At 38.0% G+C, this 15,708-nt stretch overlaps 1 protein-coding gene across 1 annotated transcript; it reads left to right on the top strand.

The window, feature by feature from the left end:
* The first annotated feature begins 10,010 nt into the window (after positions 1-10,010).
* On the top strand, positions 10,011-15,029 carry NEFL (neurofilament light chain). Its single transcript, XM_053719448.1, has 4 exons — positions 10,011-11,046; positions 12,157-12,281; positions 12,682-12,974; positions 14,366-15,029. Exons 1-4 carry the CDS (start codon positions 10,018-10,020, stop codon positions 14,500-14,502), a joined length of 1,584 nt encoding a protein of 527 aa, XP_053575423.1. The 5' UTR covers positions 10,011-10,017; the 3' UTR covers positions 14,503-15,029.
* Positions 15,030-15,708: the final 679 nt, after the last annotated feature.

Raw genomic sequence — 15,708 nt, 5'->3', positions numbered from 1 at the left:
AACCCACCACCCACACAACCAACCCCCCAAATAAAAGCCTAACTAAAAAAAACCTAACCTCCCCATTGCCCTTAAAAGGGCATTTAGCTCTATTGCAAGCCCAAAGCCCTAAACTAAAAAATAAACCCACCCAATACACCCTTAAAAAATTGGATCAGCCAATAGGATTGAGCTTGCATTCTATTGGCTGTTTCAATCAGCCAATAGAATGCGAGCTCAATCCTATTGGCTGATTGGATCAGCCAATAGGATTGAAGTTCAATCCTATTGGCTGATTGCATCAGCCAATAGGATTTTTTCCACCTTAATTCCGATTGGCTTATAGAATTCTATCCACCAATCGGAATCTAAGGGACACCATCTTGGATGACATAGAAACATAGAAACATAGATATTGACGGCAGATAAGAGCCATAGGCCCAGCAAGTCTGCCCGACCTTACCTAACAGTATAAACTTATCTAGTTTGTAGGATAGCCTTATGCTTGTCCAATGCATTTTTAAAGTCCCCCACAGTGTTTGTTGCTACTACCTCTTGAGGAAGTTTATTCCATAAATCAATCACTCTTTCTGTAAAGAAGTGCTTCCTCAAATTACTCCTGAATCTGCTACCCTTTAGCTTGAGCTCATGACCCCTTGTTCTTGAATTTTCCATTTTATGTAAAATAACCACAGCCTCAGTTTTACTAAACCCTTTAACCCCTTAAGGACCAGCGACGTACCCTGTATGTCGCTGGCCTCTTTTGGGACTTGATTGTTTTATAGCGTGGTCTTGCCACCAGCGTTGAGACTGCTCTATTCCACAAAGCCTGCTGGAGGGAGGGCATTAATAGCGTGTTCTTGCTAGACTTGTGCTATTATGTCCTGAAAAAACCCTTAACGACCAGTGACATACAGGGCACATTGTGGTCATTAAGGGGTTAATGTACTTGAAAGTTGCTATCATATCACCTCTTTCCCTTCTCTCCTCTAAGCTATACATATTTAGGTCATTGAGCCTATCCTGGTAAGTTTTATTTTTTAGACCATGTACCATTTTGGTAGCCCTCCTTTGCACAGATTCAAGTTTGTTAATATCCTTCTGAAGATATGGCCTCCAGAACTGCACACAATACTCAAGATGAGGCCTAACTAATGATCTATAAAGTGGCATAAGAACCTTACTATTTCTGCTGCAAATACCTCTACCAATACATCCAAGCATTCTGCTAGCCTTACTCGCTGCATTACTACATTGTTTACTAAGTTTTAAATCATCTGAAATAATAATTCCCAAGTCCTGTTCCTCATCTGTAACAGTCAGTAAAGTGTCATTGAGTCTGTAATTAACATTTGGATTTTTCTTCCCTAAATGCATTATTTTACACTTTGCTGTGTTAAACTTTAGATCCCAGTCGTTTGTCCAATCCTCCAATTGTTGTATATCACTTCTCATTTTGTCTACCCCCCTGGAACATCCACTCTGTTGCAAATTTTTGTATCATCTGCGAGACATACTTTCCCCTGTAGCCCTTTGCTGATATCGCAGATAAATATGTTAAACAAAACAGGCCCCAGAACTGACCCCTGAGGAACACCACTAGAAACAGCCCCCTCTGCTGAATGAACTCCATTTACTAAGACACTTTGTTTTCTGTCCTTAAGCCAGCATTCCACCCAGTTCACAATTTTTGAATCTAGACCAAGGAGATATAGTTTGTGAATTAGTTTATTGTATGACGTAATTTAAAGGTACCTTCATTCGTCGCTAGTCTATCGGAAGAAGAGAATGCTCCGCATCGGATGCCTTCAAGGTGGACCTGCTCTGCGCCGGAAGGATGAAGATAGAAGATGCCATTTGGATGAAGACTTCTGCCTGTCTGGAGGACCACTTCTGCCCGTCTGGAGGACCACTTCTGCCGGCTTCTTTGAGGACATCTTGCCGATTGGATGAAAACTTCTCACGGTAAGTGAATCTTCGGGGGTTATTGTTAGGATTTTTTAAGGGTGTATTGGGTGGGTTTATTTTTTAGGTTTGGGCTTTGGGCCTGCAATATAGCTAAATGCCCTTTTCAGGGCAATGGGGAGCTTAGTTTTTTTTAGTTAGGCTTTTATTTGGGGGTTGGTTGTGTGGGTGGTGGGTTTTACTGTTGGGGGTTTGTTTGTATTTTTTTTACAGGTAAAAGAGCTGATTTCTTTTAAGGGCTATTGATAGTTTAGTTTAGGCTAGGGTTTTTTTTATTTTGGGGGGGCTTTTTTATTTTGATAGGGCTCTTAGATTAGGTGTAATTAGTTTAAAGATCTTGTAATTTGTTTATTATTTTCTGTAATTTAGTGTTTTTTTGTGATTTAGCTAATTCAATTTATTTAATTGCATTTAATGTAGGGAATTGATTTATTTGTAGTGTAGTTTTAGGTGTTAGTCTAACTTAGGTTAGGTTTTATTTTACAGGTAACTTTCAATTTATTTTAACTAGGTACAATAGCTATTAAATAGTTATTAACTATTTAATAGCTTACCTAGCTAAAATAAAGAGAAATGTACCTGTAAAATAAAAACTAACCTAAGTTACAATTACACCTAACACTACACTATACTTTATTAAATTATTCCTATTTAAAACTAAATACTTACCTGTAAAATAAACCCTAAGATAGCTACAATATAATTAATAATTACATTGTAGCTATTTTAGGATTTATATTTATTTACAGGTAACTTTGTATTTATTTTAGCTAGTTAGAATAGTTATTAAATAGTTATTAACTATTTAATAACTACCTAGCTAAAAGAAATACAAAATTACCTGTAAAATAAATCCTAACCTAAGTTACAATTAAACCTAACACTACACTATCATTAAATTAATTAAATAAATTAGCTACAAATAAGTACAATTAAATACAATTACATAAACTAACTAAAGTACAAAAAATAAAAAAAGCTAAATTACAAAAAATAAAAAATATAAGTTACAAACATGTTAAAAATATTACAACAATTTTAAGCTACTTACACCTAATCTAAGCCCCCTAATAAAATAACAAACCCCCCAAAATAAAAAAAATGCCCTACCCTATTCTAAATTAAAAAAGTTCAAAGCTCTTTTACCTTACCAGCCCTGAAAAGGGCCATTTGTGGGGCATGCCCCAAAGAATTCAGCTCTTTTGCCTGTAAAAGAAAAATACAACCCCCCCAACATTAAAACCCACCACCCACATACCCCTAATCTAACCCAAACCCCCTTAAAATAACCTAACACTAATCCCCTGAAGATCATCCTACCTTGAGCAGCGATGGAACCGAAGTGGACATCCGGAGCGGAAGAAGTTATCCTCCAAGTGGCGTCCCTTCAATTCCGATTGGCTGATAGGATTCTATCAGCCAATCGGAATTAAGGTAGGAAAAATCTGATTGGCTGATTGAATCAGCCAATCAGATTCAAGTTCAATCCGATTGGCTGATCCAATCAGCCAATCAGATTGAGCTTGCATTCTATTGGCTGTTCCGATCAGCCAATAGAATGCGAGCTCAATCTGATTGGCTGATTGGGGGGCAGGATAGGGGTTACTAGGTATAATGTAGGTGGCGGTGGGCTCCGGGAGCGGCGGTTTAGGGGTTAAGACATTTATTATAGTTGCGGTGGGCTCCGGGAGCGGCGGTTTAGGGGTTAATATGTATAGAGTAGCTTTCGGTGGGCTCCGGGAGCGGCAGTTTAGGGGTTAATCAGTTTATTATAGTGGCGGTGGGCTCCGGGAGCGGCGGTTTAGGGGGTAATAACTTTATTTAGTTGCGGCGGTGTAGGGGGGACAGATTAGGGGTGTTTAGACTCGGGGTACATGTTAGGGTGTTAGGTGCAGACATTTCCCATAGGAATGAATGGGATGTCTGTCAGCAGCGAACTTGTACTTTCACTATGGTCAGACTCCCATTGATTACTATGGGATCCGCCGCCTCCAGGGTGGCGGTTTGAAAACCAGGTACGCTGGGCCGGAAAAGTGCCGAGCGTACCTGCTAGTTTTTTGATAACTAGCAAAAGTAGTCAGATTGTGCCGCACTTGTGTGCGGAACATCTGGAGAGACGTAAGAATCGATCTGTGTCGGACTGAGTCCGGCGGATCGAAGCTTACGTCACAAAATTCTACTTTTGCCGGTTTCTAGCCTTTGATAACTAAGGCGAATCAGCCTCGCCACAAATACGCTGCGGAATTCCAACGTATTTGAGGTTGACGGCTTGATAACTACCCCCCACTGTATTCTATTTTATGGCAAAATTATCTACTTTGTGACAACAGATATCAGTCTGTGGCACTGTGTATTTATTTGCAGCATGATATGTTGTCAAAAAGTAATTGACACAGCTCATATTATGGTGCATCAGATCTCTTTGGCACTTAACATCATTGAGAAATAAACTGTAATATGTGCTGTGTGTCAGTGTTCAAATACTTAGAAATGCTATGCAGCTACAGAGCTAGCAACTCACTTTGGATTGGTTTTCCCTTATGGTACATTGTGTATGTGTTTTTCTCTTGCACCATATATCTGTGCCTCCAGCTATCCTGTACTCCCACACTCACCTTTCCCTGTCATTCTTTATCTCCCTCTTTAATCATCCTATGAAATTTTCATTCCAATTTCTTTCTCTCTCTTCACTTCCTCCACCTCTTCACCCCTCCCTCTTTTTCACATCATCCCCAGCTCTCAAGTTGCTGCAGTGTTGAACATTTGCCAAAGAGACTGCAGCATCCTGCAGAATATGGACCCTCCCTGTCCCAGGAATGCAACTGCCAGGAGACAGCTCAGCAAGCAGCCCTCATAATGTAATCAATCTATTATAACAGTCCGAGAAGTGAATGGTCAGTAGGGATTTAACTCTTTAGTGACACCTCCTTCTTCATATGTGTGGTGAGGGATTGTGTAGTGATTTGTATGTGTTGCTGCACACACTATACATCATAGGATAATCTAAAAGAGTGTAAAACTATCTAACATTGCAAAACGCTCAGGAAACACCATGCTAAACATCATTCGCCACTGCAGAGTATCCTGATCCACTGCAGAGCATTTTACTGCAGAGATATTCCTGTAAACGTCCAGAACAGTGTGTGCCACTACAGAACACATAAGTGAACGCATACAGTTTTACTAAAAGGTCAATCATTGTATTTAAATAGACTGTACAGTCAAAATTAAATTTAAATTGATTTGATGGAGTATGACATTTTAACCCCTTAACGACAACAATGTACCCTCTACGTCACTGATAATTAAGGGTTTGTTGGCTCATAATAGTGGGGGACTCGCCGCCAGCAGCAAGACGCACTGTTATGACCTCCCTCCCACCTACAGGCCTCCTGAAATAGCGCGGCCTCCCTGCTGGTGGCAAGTCTATGCTATCAACAAATCAAGCCCCATAGAAAGACCAATGTCACTGGTCATCAAGGGGTTAACAAACTTTTCATGTTACTTCTATTATCAATGTTGCATAGTTTTTTTGTATGCCTTGTTAAAAAGTAATCCCAGGTGAGCTCAGCAGCATGCACCTGTCGTTAGCCATCTGACAACGTTTGCAATAGCCATATTATACATAGTTGCAAACACTACTGCAATAGACTTGTGCACACGCCTAAGCTCCTATTAGTTTGAAACATGTTACTCTTCAACAAAGGAAACCAAGAGTACAAAGCAAATTTGATGACAGAAGTAAATTTAGCACTGCGGAATCTGTTGGCTCTCTACAAATAACCGATAATAATAATAATAATAATTATTTAAAGTTTCTCTAAAATTAAATGCTCTGTTTCAAAAGGGAACATGTCATTTTCACCTTACCGTCCGTTTAAATAACATTGAGTTTGATTACCTAACTGGTGTTGCACCTTAAAGGGACATTAAACCCCAAAAAATTATTTCATCATTAAGATAGAGAATACAATTTTAAACAACATCCCAATTTACTTCTATCTAATTTGCTTCATTCTTTAGATATCCTTTGTTGAAGAAATAGCAATGCACATGGCTCAGCCAATCACACGATGCATCAATGTGCAGCCACCAATCAGCAGCTACTGAGCCTATCTAGATATGCTTTTCAGCAAAGGATATCAAGAGAATTAAGAAAATAAGATAATAGAAGTAAATAAGAAAGTTGTTTAAATAAATATGTTCTATCCGAATCATGAAAGAAAAAGAAAAATTGGGCTTCATGTCCCTTTAAGTTCCACTCTAAGTAAATGGCCATGTTATGTCATAGAATTATTACAGAAATGTTCATTTAAACATAAGCCATAACAAAAATAAAAGTGAGCTTGCATTTTAGATATTTGACTAAAAACAATTTTAAAGATTTAAGCCCTAAAAATAATTTAAAGAAAATGATTGAGCAGAGCAGAAAATGTTCACATCCTAAAATGTTCCTGTTTTATTTAAAGGGACATTATATGTTGGAGCATCTGTCCCTCTCCTAAATAAAGCTACAATTTATTTTTTAAAGGGATATTCCAGCCAAAATTGGAAACCACATGGGTGCATTTCGGTATTGAACAGAATACATTTTGTAATAAACATGCATTAGCAAAAATGCTTCTAATAAAAGCTATAGCTGTTTCAAAAGTGTATTTAAGTATGCACCGTGCACCAGCATTTTAAACACAGCACTTGCTCAGAGAGCCTAATGTGCTTGAACCATCTGGTAATGACTCAATTTGTTACTTGCTGACATGATACAAGCCCCACTGATGATCTGAGCAGCTGTATTATTTAAAATGTGGGTGCAGTGACAATATCTAGCTATGCTTCACTTGCACGTGCCGAGAAAAATGGTAACACTAAAACAGTGATAACTCTTACTAGAAGCATTTTTGCCAATACATGTATATTGCAAATATGTTTCTATTCAAAGATGTAGTAAATCTATCTGCATTTCAAATTTGACTGGAATGTCCCTTTAAGTTTGTGGAAAGCTGTGACTGTCCACTAACAGATCGGAGAGGATTGTTCAACCAGTAATCAGATTTGTCAAAATTTGGACACAAATATGCGTATCCTGTTAGTTTAAAATAAATTCAAACAATGTTTACACACATATGTTTATATATATGTATCTATAAACAGAAAGAAGGTACTCGCTGATTCAAAAACAGTTAATCACATTTAATTATGGAGACTCAATAACTAAATGTTATTGACATTTTTTGAATCAGCGACTGCGTTCTTTTTGCTTACTGATGCTATGACTCTGGAGAGCACCCTGGCAGCTGTGTCATGGTGGAGTATACTAAGCTGGACAGTGTACTTATATATATATATATATATATATATATATATATATATATATATATATATACTGTATATATATATATATATATATATATATATATATATATATATATATATATATTAGAAAAATTAAAAACCAAGTATCATGCAGAGAAAGCTTCATAATGAAATATTTTAGGCCATGGTTGGTGAACATTTTAGACTCTCTCTCTCTCTCTATCTATCTATCTATCTATCTATCTATCTATCTATCTATCTATCTATATATATATATATATATATATATATATATATATATATATATATATATATATATATATATATATATATATATATATATGTACATTAATGAAAGAAACAAAAAAAAAAAATCTTAAAATTCCATTATTTACACATACACAGTCACACACAATTTAAGCTTCATTGTTTATGTACAGTATGAATTGATAAGAAAATAATAATGTAAAACAACTTAAGCTACTGAAACTAGACAATTACAGTCAAGCCAGCAAGTGACCACTCACACATTTGTTCTATAGGTTCACCTTCTCCTCTGATTTAACCTCTAAAGTCACCTAACACACAGGAACAAACATTACAGATTCATGAAGATACATTACAGAGGTAAAAAGCCTCTAATCAGTACTTACATATACTGTGGCACTAATAGCAGTGAGTCTAATACACAATTTTTAACCAAGTACCACATCCTAATATTAGTTTAAAATAAGCTTGAAGCACAAATGCAGTGTGATCACAAGTCTAGCTTTCCATTTTTAGGTTGAGCTGTGAGGATGCAGTATATGTAAATATAAGTTGTTATAGATCCAGACAGAAATCACATAGATCAGATAGATAGATTATATGGATGGATAATATATATATTTATTGGTTATTTGTAGAGGGCCAACAGATTCTGCAGTGCTAGATAGATAGATGGATAGATAGAAAGATAGATAGATGATATAGATAGATAGATAGATAGATAGATAGATAGATAGATAGATAGATAGATAGATAGATAGATATATTAGATGATAGAGACAGACAGACAGACAGATAGATAGATAGATAGATAGATAGATAGATAGATAGATAGATAGATAGATAGATAGATAGATAGATAGATAGATAGATGATAGATTGATAAAGAGATAGATGACAGAGGCAGACAGACAGATAGATGATAGATAGATGACAGAGACAGACAGACAGACAGACAGACAGACAGACAGACAATAAACAGATACATGATAGATGATAGATAGATGACAGAGACAGACATACAGATAAATGATAGATAGATAGATAGATAGATAGATAGATAGATAGATAGATGACAGAGACAGACAGACAGATAATGATTGATAGATAGATAGATAGATAGATAGATAGATAGATAGATAGATAGATGACAGAGACAGACAGACAATAAACAGATACATGATAGATAGCTAGCTAGATGATAGATAGATGACAGAGACAGACATACAGATAAATGATAGATAGATAGATAGATGACAGAGACAGACAGACAGATAATGATAGATAGATGACAGAGACAGACATACAGATAAATGATAGATAGATAGATGACAGAGACAGAAAGACAGATAATGATAGATAGATAGATAGATAGATAGATAGATAGATAGATAGATGACAGAGACAGACATACAGATAAATGATAGATAGATTGATTGATAGATAGATAGATAGATAGATAGATAGATAGATAGATAGATAGATAGATAGATAGATGACAGAGACAGACAGACAAACAAACAGATAAATGATAGATAGATGATAGATTGATATATAGATGACAGAGACAGACAGACAGAAAAATGAGAGAGAGAGAGAGAGAGAGAGAGAGAGAGAGATATGGATGATAGATAGATAGATAGATAGATAGATAGATAGATAGATAGATAGATAGATAGATAGATAGATAGATAGATGACAGAGACAGACAGACAAACAGATACATGATAGATAGATATATAGATAGATAGATGACAGAGACAGACAGACAAACAGATAAATGATAGATAGATAGATAGATAGATAGATAGATATAGATAGATAGATAGATAGATAGATAGATAGATAGATGACAGAGACAGACAGACAGATAAATGAAAGATGGTAGATAGATAGATAGATAGATGACAGAGACAGACAGACAGAAAAATGAGAGAGAGAGAGAGAGAGAGAGAGAGAGAGAGAGAGAGACAGAGAGAGAGGCAGAGTGAATGAGAGAGAGAGAGAGAGAGAAAGAGAGAGAGAGAGAGAGAGAGAGAGAGAGAGAGAGAGAGAGAGAGAGAGAAAGTTCTGCAGCATGTATTTTGCGTATGTGTGTGCTAGGGGCTCTGTTAAATAGAAGGTCAAATGGGAATCAATTGCTGTCTGCAGAAAAATAATGAGACTGATGAATTTAACGAGCGTAGCAGTTAAATAAAACATAAAATAAAATCTTAGAGATGTGTTTAGTGAACATTATGTTTAGGTAATGTTAATATGTTAATAGATGGAAATAAAGTGTCACTACAGTGTAGAGAACAGCACTATTGTAGGCGGTGTATAGATAGGCTTATGGGAAGCTAAGGGTGTAAGTAACGCTCTACATGACAGGATGAACTCGCGGCTGTCCATGGTGCTGAATGAGCGCTTGGCTCCTGCCACCGCGCATGCGCAGCACTCTTGCCCAGCTCTTTATAAGAGGTGCTCCTCGCTCTCCCTGTCCCAGCCGGCACCATGAGCTCATACAGCTTTGATCCATACTACTCCTCTTACAAGCGCAGGGTGGTGGAGAGCAGTCCCAGGCTGCACATCAGGAGCAGCTATGGTTCACCCAGCAGGACCAGCTACTCCCCATCAGTGTCCTCCACCATTCAGCGCAGAAGTTACACCACGACCTCCTCCACCCTGTTGCCCCACCACACCGATAGCCTGGACCTCACCCAAGTAGCCGCTATTAGCAGTGATCTAAAAATAGTACGCACCCAGGAAAAGGCTCAGCTGCAGGACCTCAATGATCGCTTCGCTAACTTCATCGAGAGGGTGCATGAGTTGGAACAGCGCAATAAAGTGCTAGAAGCTGAGCTGCTTCTTTTGCGTCAAAAACACAATGAGCCTTCCAGACTGCGCGATCTCTATGAGCATGAGGTCAGGGAATTGCGCATGGCTCAAGAAGATGCCACCGGAGACTGCCAGAGCATACGTGGGGAAAGGGAGAGGTTGGAAGAAACGCTAAAAAATTTGCAGGCACGTTATGAAGAAGAGGTCATGAACAGAGAAGACGCAGAGGTCAGGCTGCTAGAAGTAAGAAAAGAGGCCGATGAGGCAGCCTTGGCAAGGGTAGAACTGGAGAAGAGGATGGAGAGCCTGCTGGATGAGATTGCATTCCTGAAGAAGGTACACGAAGAAGAACTGGCGCAATTACAGTCACAAGTTCAATATGCCCAGATTTCCCTGGAGGTAGACGTGGCCAAGCCAGACCTGAGCTCTGCACTTCGAGATATTAGGGCTCAGTATGAGAAGCTGGCAGCCAAGAACATGCAATCCGCGGAGGAGTGGTTCAAATCCAGATTTACTGTTTTGACGCAAAGTGCTGCGCGCAATACAGATGCAGTGCGGGCTGCCAAAGACGAAATGTCCGAAAGCCGGAGGCTACTCAAGGCCAAAGGTCTGGAAATTGAAGCTTGTAGAGGGGTAAACGAATCACTGCAAAGGCAGATCCAAGAGTTGGAGGACAAGCAGGGCTCAGAAATTGCCGGAATGCAGGTACTTAGTGCACACAGAGGGGTGTATAGATATATGAATAATAGATTTAGCAGAACATTTATGTCACACTACATTTTTTTCTTAAATTTGCCAACTTATGGATCCAGAAAAATGGTTGTTATTATATATTCTCATATATCTCTGTCCTTAATACCCAGTTGTTCTGATGGGAATTTCTTTGTGAAATGATTACAGACTTCTAAATGTTTATTTAAAATGGTTTGTGATGATACATGGTTTGGTGTGCGAAATCTTAAAGTTATTTTAGTGTTGTCTGAAAGAGCAGGGCAGTGCTAACTGTGTGTTCATACCCTTGAAATCAGCAACACTAATAGCGAGTTCATAGTCATGCAAAAGAATAGTATTCTGCACATTTTTAATTCTTATGGTTTTTCATTCTCTGTCTATCATCTATCTATCTATCTATCTATCTATCTATCTATCTATCTATCTATCTATCTATCTATCTATCTATCTATCTCTCTCTATCTATCTATCTATCTATCTATCTATCTATCTATCTATCTATCTATCTATCTATCTATCTATCTATCTATCTATCATCTATCTATCTCTATCTATCTATCTATCTATCTATCTATCTATCTATCTATCTATCTATCTATCTATCTATCTATCTATCTATCTATCTATCTATCATCTATCTCTCTCTCTCTCTCTCTCTCTCTCTCTCTCTCTCTCTCTCTCTCTCTCTCTCTCTCTCTCTCTCTCTCTCTCTCTCTCTCTCTCTCTCTCTCTCTATCTATCTATCTATCTATCATCTACCTATCAAGAGACACGTCAAATAAAATGGCAAGCAATTTCATATAACTGTACATAATTATCACCACTGTACTATCTGTATATAGCTCCTGGAAGTAGGGCAGATCATTGTGTTTGAATGCAGCATATTTACAGTTTCTATGTGGCTGGAGAGACACACCTTTCTGTTTAGCATGTAAGCTTTGAAGAACATTACTAGCTGATTATCTGCTCTTATTTGTGAGGTAGCAAGTTGTTCTAAACTATTGAGGATGTAGAATTTCCATAAGGCTAGGATAACCTCAAATATTGCAACAGTTCCTCTAAATGTTTTACTTTATTCCTCAGGATGCCATAGGCAGACTGGAAGATGAGCTGAGGAACACCAAGAGTGAGATGGCTAGATACCTGAAGGAGTACCAGGATTTGTTGAATGTCAAGATGGCTCTTGATATAGAGATTGCCGCATACAGGTACCCATTTCTCCACACCAGTAAGATGAAAGCTCACATCGCTAATGGCCTTCACATTCATTCCTAAGATATTTATGTAATTAAAGTTCAATGGCCAGTATTATTCTTAAGATAGGATTGTTTTGTCTTCATGTCTGTCTGTTCTGCGAGGTGATCCATTCTCTAGTAAAATCTTCTAGACTATATTCCCATATGTCAGTTGATGATACAACATCCATGTTTCTATCCACTTTAATCAATATTTCCAGCTAATGCTCTTCCATACTGAAAACCCAGTTTCTTTTCTAGTGTCCAGTTGTCTCTGTTTCTAGAACAATGCCCCATCCTTCATGTTATGTACATTACCCGAATAATTTAGTTTTTCTGTGTTCATTCACGTGTTAACTATGTCATCCTCTAGGAAATTATTGGAAGGGGAAGAGACTCGTCTAACGTTTTCTGGCATTGGGAGCATGACCAGTGGTTTCACACAGAGCTCTCCTATATTTGGTCGCTCTAGCTATAGCCTTCAGAGCAGCTCTTATGTTTCTTCACGTGCATTCCCATCCTATTATGCTAGCCATGTTCAGGAGGACCAATTGGACATAGAAGAGACCATTGAGTCTTCTAAAGCAGAAGAGGCCAAAGCAGAACCCCCGGAGGAGGAAGAAGAGGAAGGAGAAGAGGAAGGAGGAGAAGAGGCTGAGGGAGAAGGTAAAGACTAGTTACAAACAAATAGATGGTGCTGTACAATAATACTTGTGATCTGTATACTTAAAATTAAAAGCTAGCACCTATCTCTACACTGATGAGGACCTCTCACTGTGAAATAAATATCTATAGTTCAAAAGAAAATATACTGTACTGTGATCATGCTGAGAATCTGGAAAGGGATAATGTTTATATTGATCTGTTTGATTTCAGTAAGTACCTATACACTAGTATTTGTATGTTGTTAATGATTAAGAGTTCTGTAAAATGATATGGATCTTAATACATTAAGCGTCTGTATAATGCATGGCTTGACAATTTACATAAATATATTAATATACACATACACACACTTAAGGCTGTGGCACACTGCAAGCGGAGCGACGCACAGCGTGTACATGCAGCTGTGTGCGCTCAGTGTGTCCTGCCTTTTCATCTCTGAGCACTCTGCTGTGTCAGGACGCAAAGCTGAGCGCTCAGAGATGAAATATTTGAACTTCAGAAGCGATGCGACGCGGTGCGAAGCAGCTGCTTCGCCTCGCGCTGCATCGCTTGCAGTGTGTCACAGCCTTTACTCTCATACACCCAGACACACAAAATAAGGGAAATTAAAGTCCGTATTAAAAATGTCATGATTCAGATAGAGCAAGAAATTGCAATTTACTTCTCTTATTAAATTTAGTTAGTTTTCTTGGTATTGTTTGTTGAAGCCGATTAATGGATACTCTCAGTACCAGTAGCTTACTACTTGCAAATATTGTCATTTGCTCACTTGATATGTTTTCCTCTAGGTCCCAGTAACGTACTGTTGCTCTGACTTTAACTCTGTATTTAACCACATTGCAGGGGTTAAACACATACTTATATGCAATCAATAGTACAATAATAAACTTGTCTAATACTTTAGATCATTAAATCAAAATGCTGCCACATAACACACTTTTAGATGTTGCCAAACACACACAAAAGGCCTTACATTAAAAGGGACATTAAACACTAAATACTTTTGATAAGCATAGTATTGTTATTCTCTGCTCCATTTTGTTGTGGGTACTGCCATGTTGAAATCTGTCTTTCACTACAATCCAGTGCTGACGTATTTGTACATGTGCAGTAACTCTCCTTTAGATACCTGCAGTGTAACCTAAGTTCTATAATGGCAGCACCTTGATTAGAGGGAGGTGCATGAATTGTATTTAGTGTCCCTTTAATTGTCAGGTGGTAGACAATAAAGGCACTTGTCCATTCCCCACCAGTATTGCAATTTGCAAAGCATGAAAATATAGTGTAAATGAGAAAAGTGTCCATCTCAAATTTTGGTCGCATTGTCAAACTTTGGCATAGTACACACCTGGCTCAGTTGCGATAGTTGCTGATTGTGCTTATCTTTACAGGTGAGGAAGGAGAAGAGGAAGCTGAAGAGGAGGGCGAGGAAGAAGGTGAAGAAGAAGGTGAGGAAGGAGAGGAAGAAAAAGAAGCAGAAGAAGAGGAGGAAGCTGAAGAGAAGAAACCCAGTGTTAAAAAGAAATAAAGAGAATATCATAAAATAATGTTTAACAGCTGCTAGAACCTTCCCCATGTCCTTCACCCCATCAACATACTCCAACACCCCTCATCCATAAAAGTCACCAACAGTCATTGAGAATTTGGCCCTTTCTATAACAGTCTCCAACCACCCCATATCCATGGCTCAGGTTGTGCATGGTAAAGGTTGCCAAGTTTAGTACCTGGAGTTATCCATGTTGTCCTTAGTACAGAGAAGGTATTTTACAAAATTATCCAACCTTGTGGTTTTTAAGAGAGAGACATTAACTTCTTTACTGCCGTGAGAGTTTACTGTACATGAAAAGCAATACCCATGAAACTATTTAGTTGTACAGTTTCTGCTGGCAGTGGTGTTTAGTTGTTGCAGTCTACTCTTTAAACATTAAACCCTTTCAACACATTGCTCTGTGCTGCACTCTGGGAGAAAGTAGTAGCAAATTTGGTGGCTTTTGTGGGCTTGCGCTCCATATCTTTCAAATAAAGAGGCAAACAGTATTGCACCCTTGCAAGTTACACACCTGTGTCTTATTCATTTATTTCATATTTATAATCAAAGTTTGTTTTGATAAACAACAACCTCCCACTACCCAGCACTATCTGAACCTGTCCTGATAATATATATTTAAATATATATATATATATATATATATATATATATATATAAAGAACAATGTAGAAGAAGGGCACTCTCAGGGTTTGTATAGAGACAAATATTTTCTTTATTCCTAGAACATTAATACATGGTCAACGTTTCGGCCCTCAGTTGGGCCTTCATCTGGACAGGTATTATCTTTAACTGCCGAGTGGCAGTAATCATAGATCCATAGATAGATGCTTGTTTGGATCTATGATTACTGCCACTCAGCAGTTTAAAGATAATACCTGTCCTGATAAAGGCCCAACTGAGGGCCGAAACGTCGACCATGTATTAATGTTCTAGGAATAAAGAAAATATTTGTCTCTATACAAACCCTGAGAGTGCCCTTCTTCTACATTGTTCTTTAACTATCTCTTTTAACCCCTTAATGACCACAATGTACCCTGTATGTCACTGGTCGTTAAGGTTTTTTTCAGGACATAATAGCACAAGTCTAGCAAGAACACACTATTAATGCCCTCCCTCCAGCAGGCTTTGTGGAATAGAGCAGTCTCAACGCTGGTGGCAAGACAGCGCTATAAAACAATCAAGTCC

The sequence above is a fragment of the Bombina bombina genome, chromosome 6, assembly GCF_027579735.1.
Source record: "Bombina bombina isolate aBomBom1 chromosome 6, aBomBom1.pri, whole genome shotgun sequence".
Classification (NCBI taxonomy): domain Eukaryota; kingdom Metazoa; phylum Chordata; class Amphibia; order Anura; family Bombinatoridae; genus Bombina; species Bombina bombina.
This window is presented reverse-complemented; position numbering and strand designations above follow the sequence as displayed.

Bases quoted from the DNA above. Each gene is read 5' to 3' on its own strand.
- NEFL (XM_053719448.1), top strand. From the start codon at position 10,018: ATGAGCTCATACAGCTTTGATCCATACTACTCCTCTTACAAGCGCAGG. The intron at 11,047-12,156 runs GTACTTAGTGCA...TTTATTCCTCAG, and splicing joins CAGAAATTGCCGGAATGCAG to GATGCCATAGGCAGACTGGA. The intron at 12,282-12,681 runs GTACCCATTTCT...GTCATCCTCTAG, and splicing joins ATAGAGATTGCCGCATACAG to GAAATTATTGGAAGGGGAAG.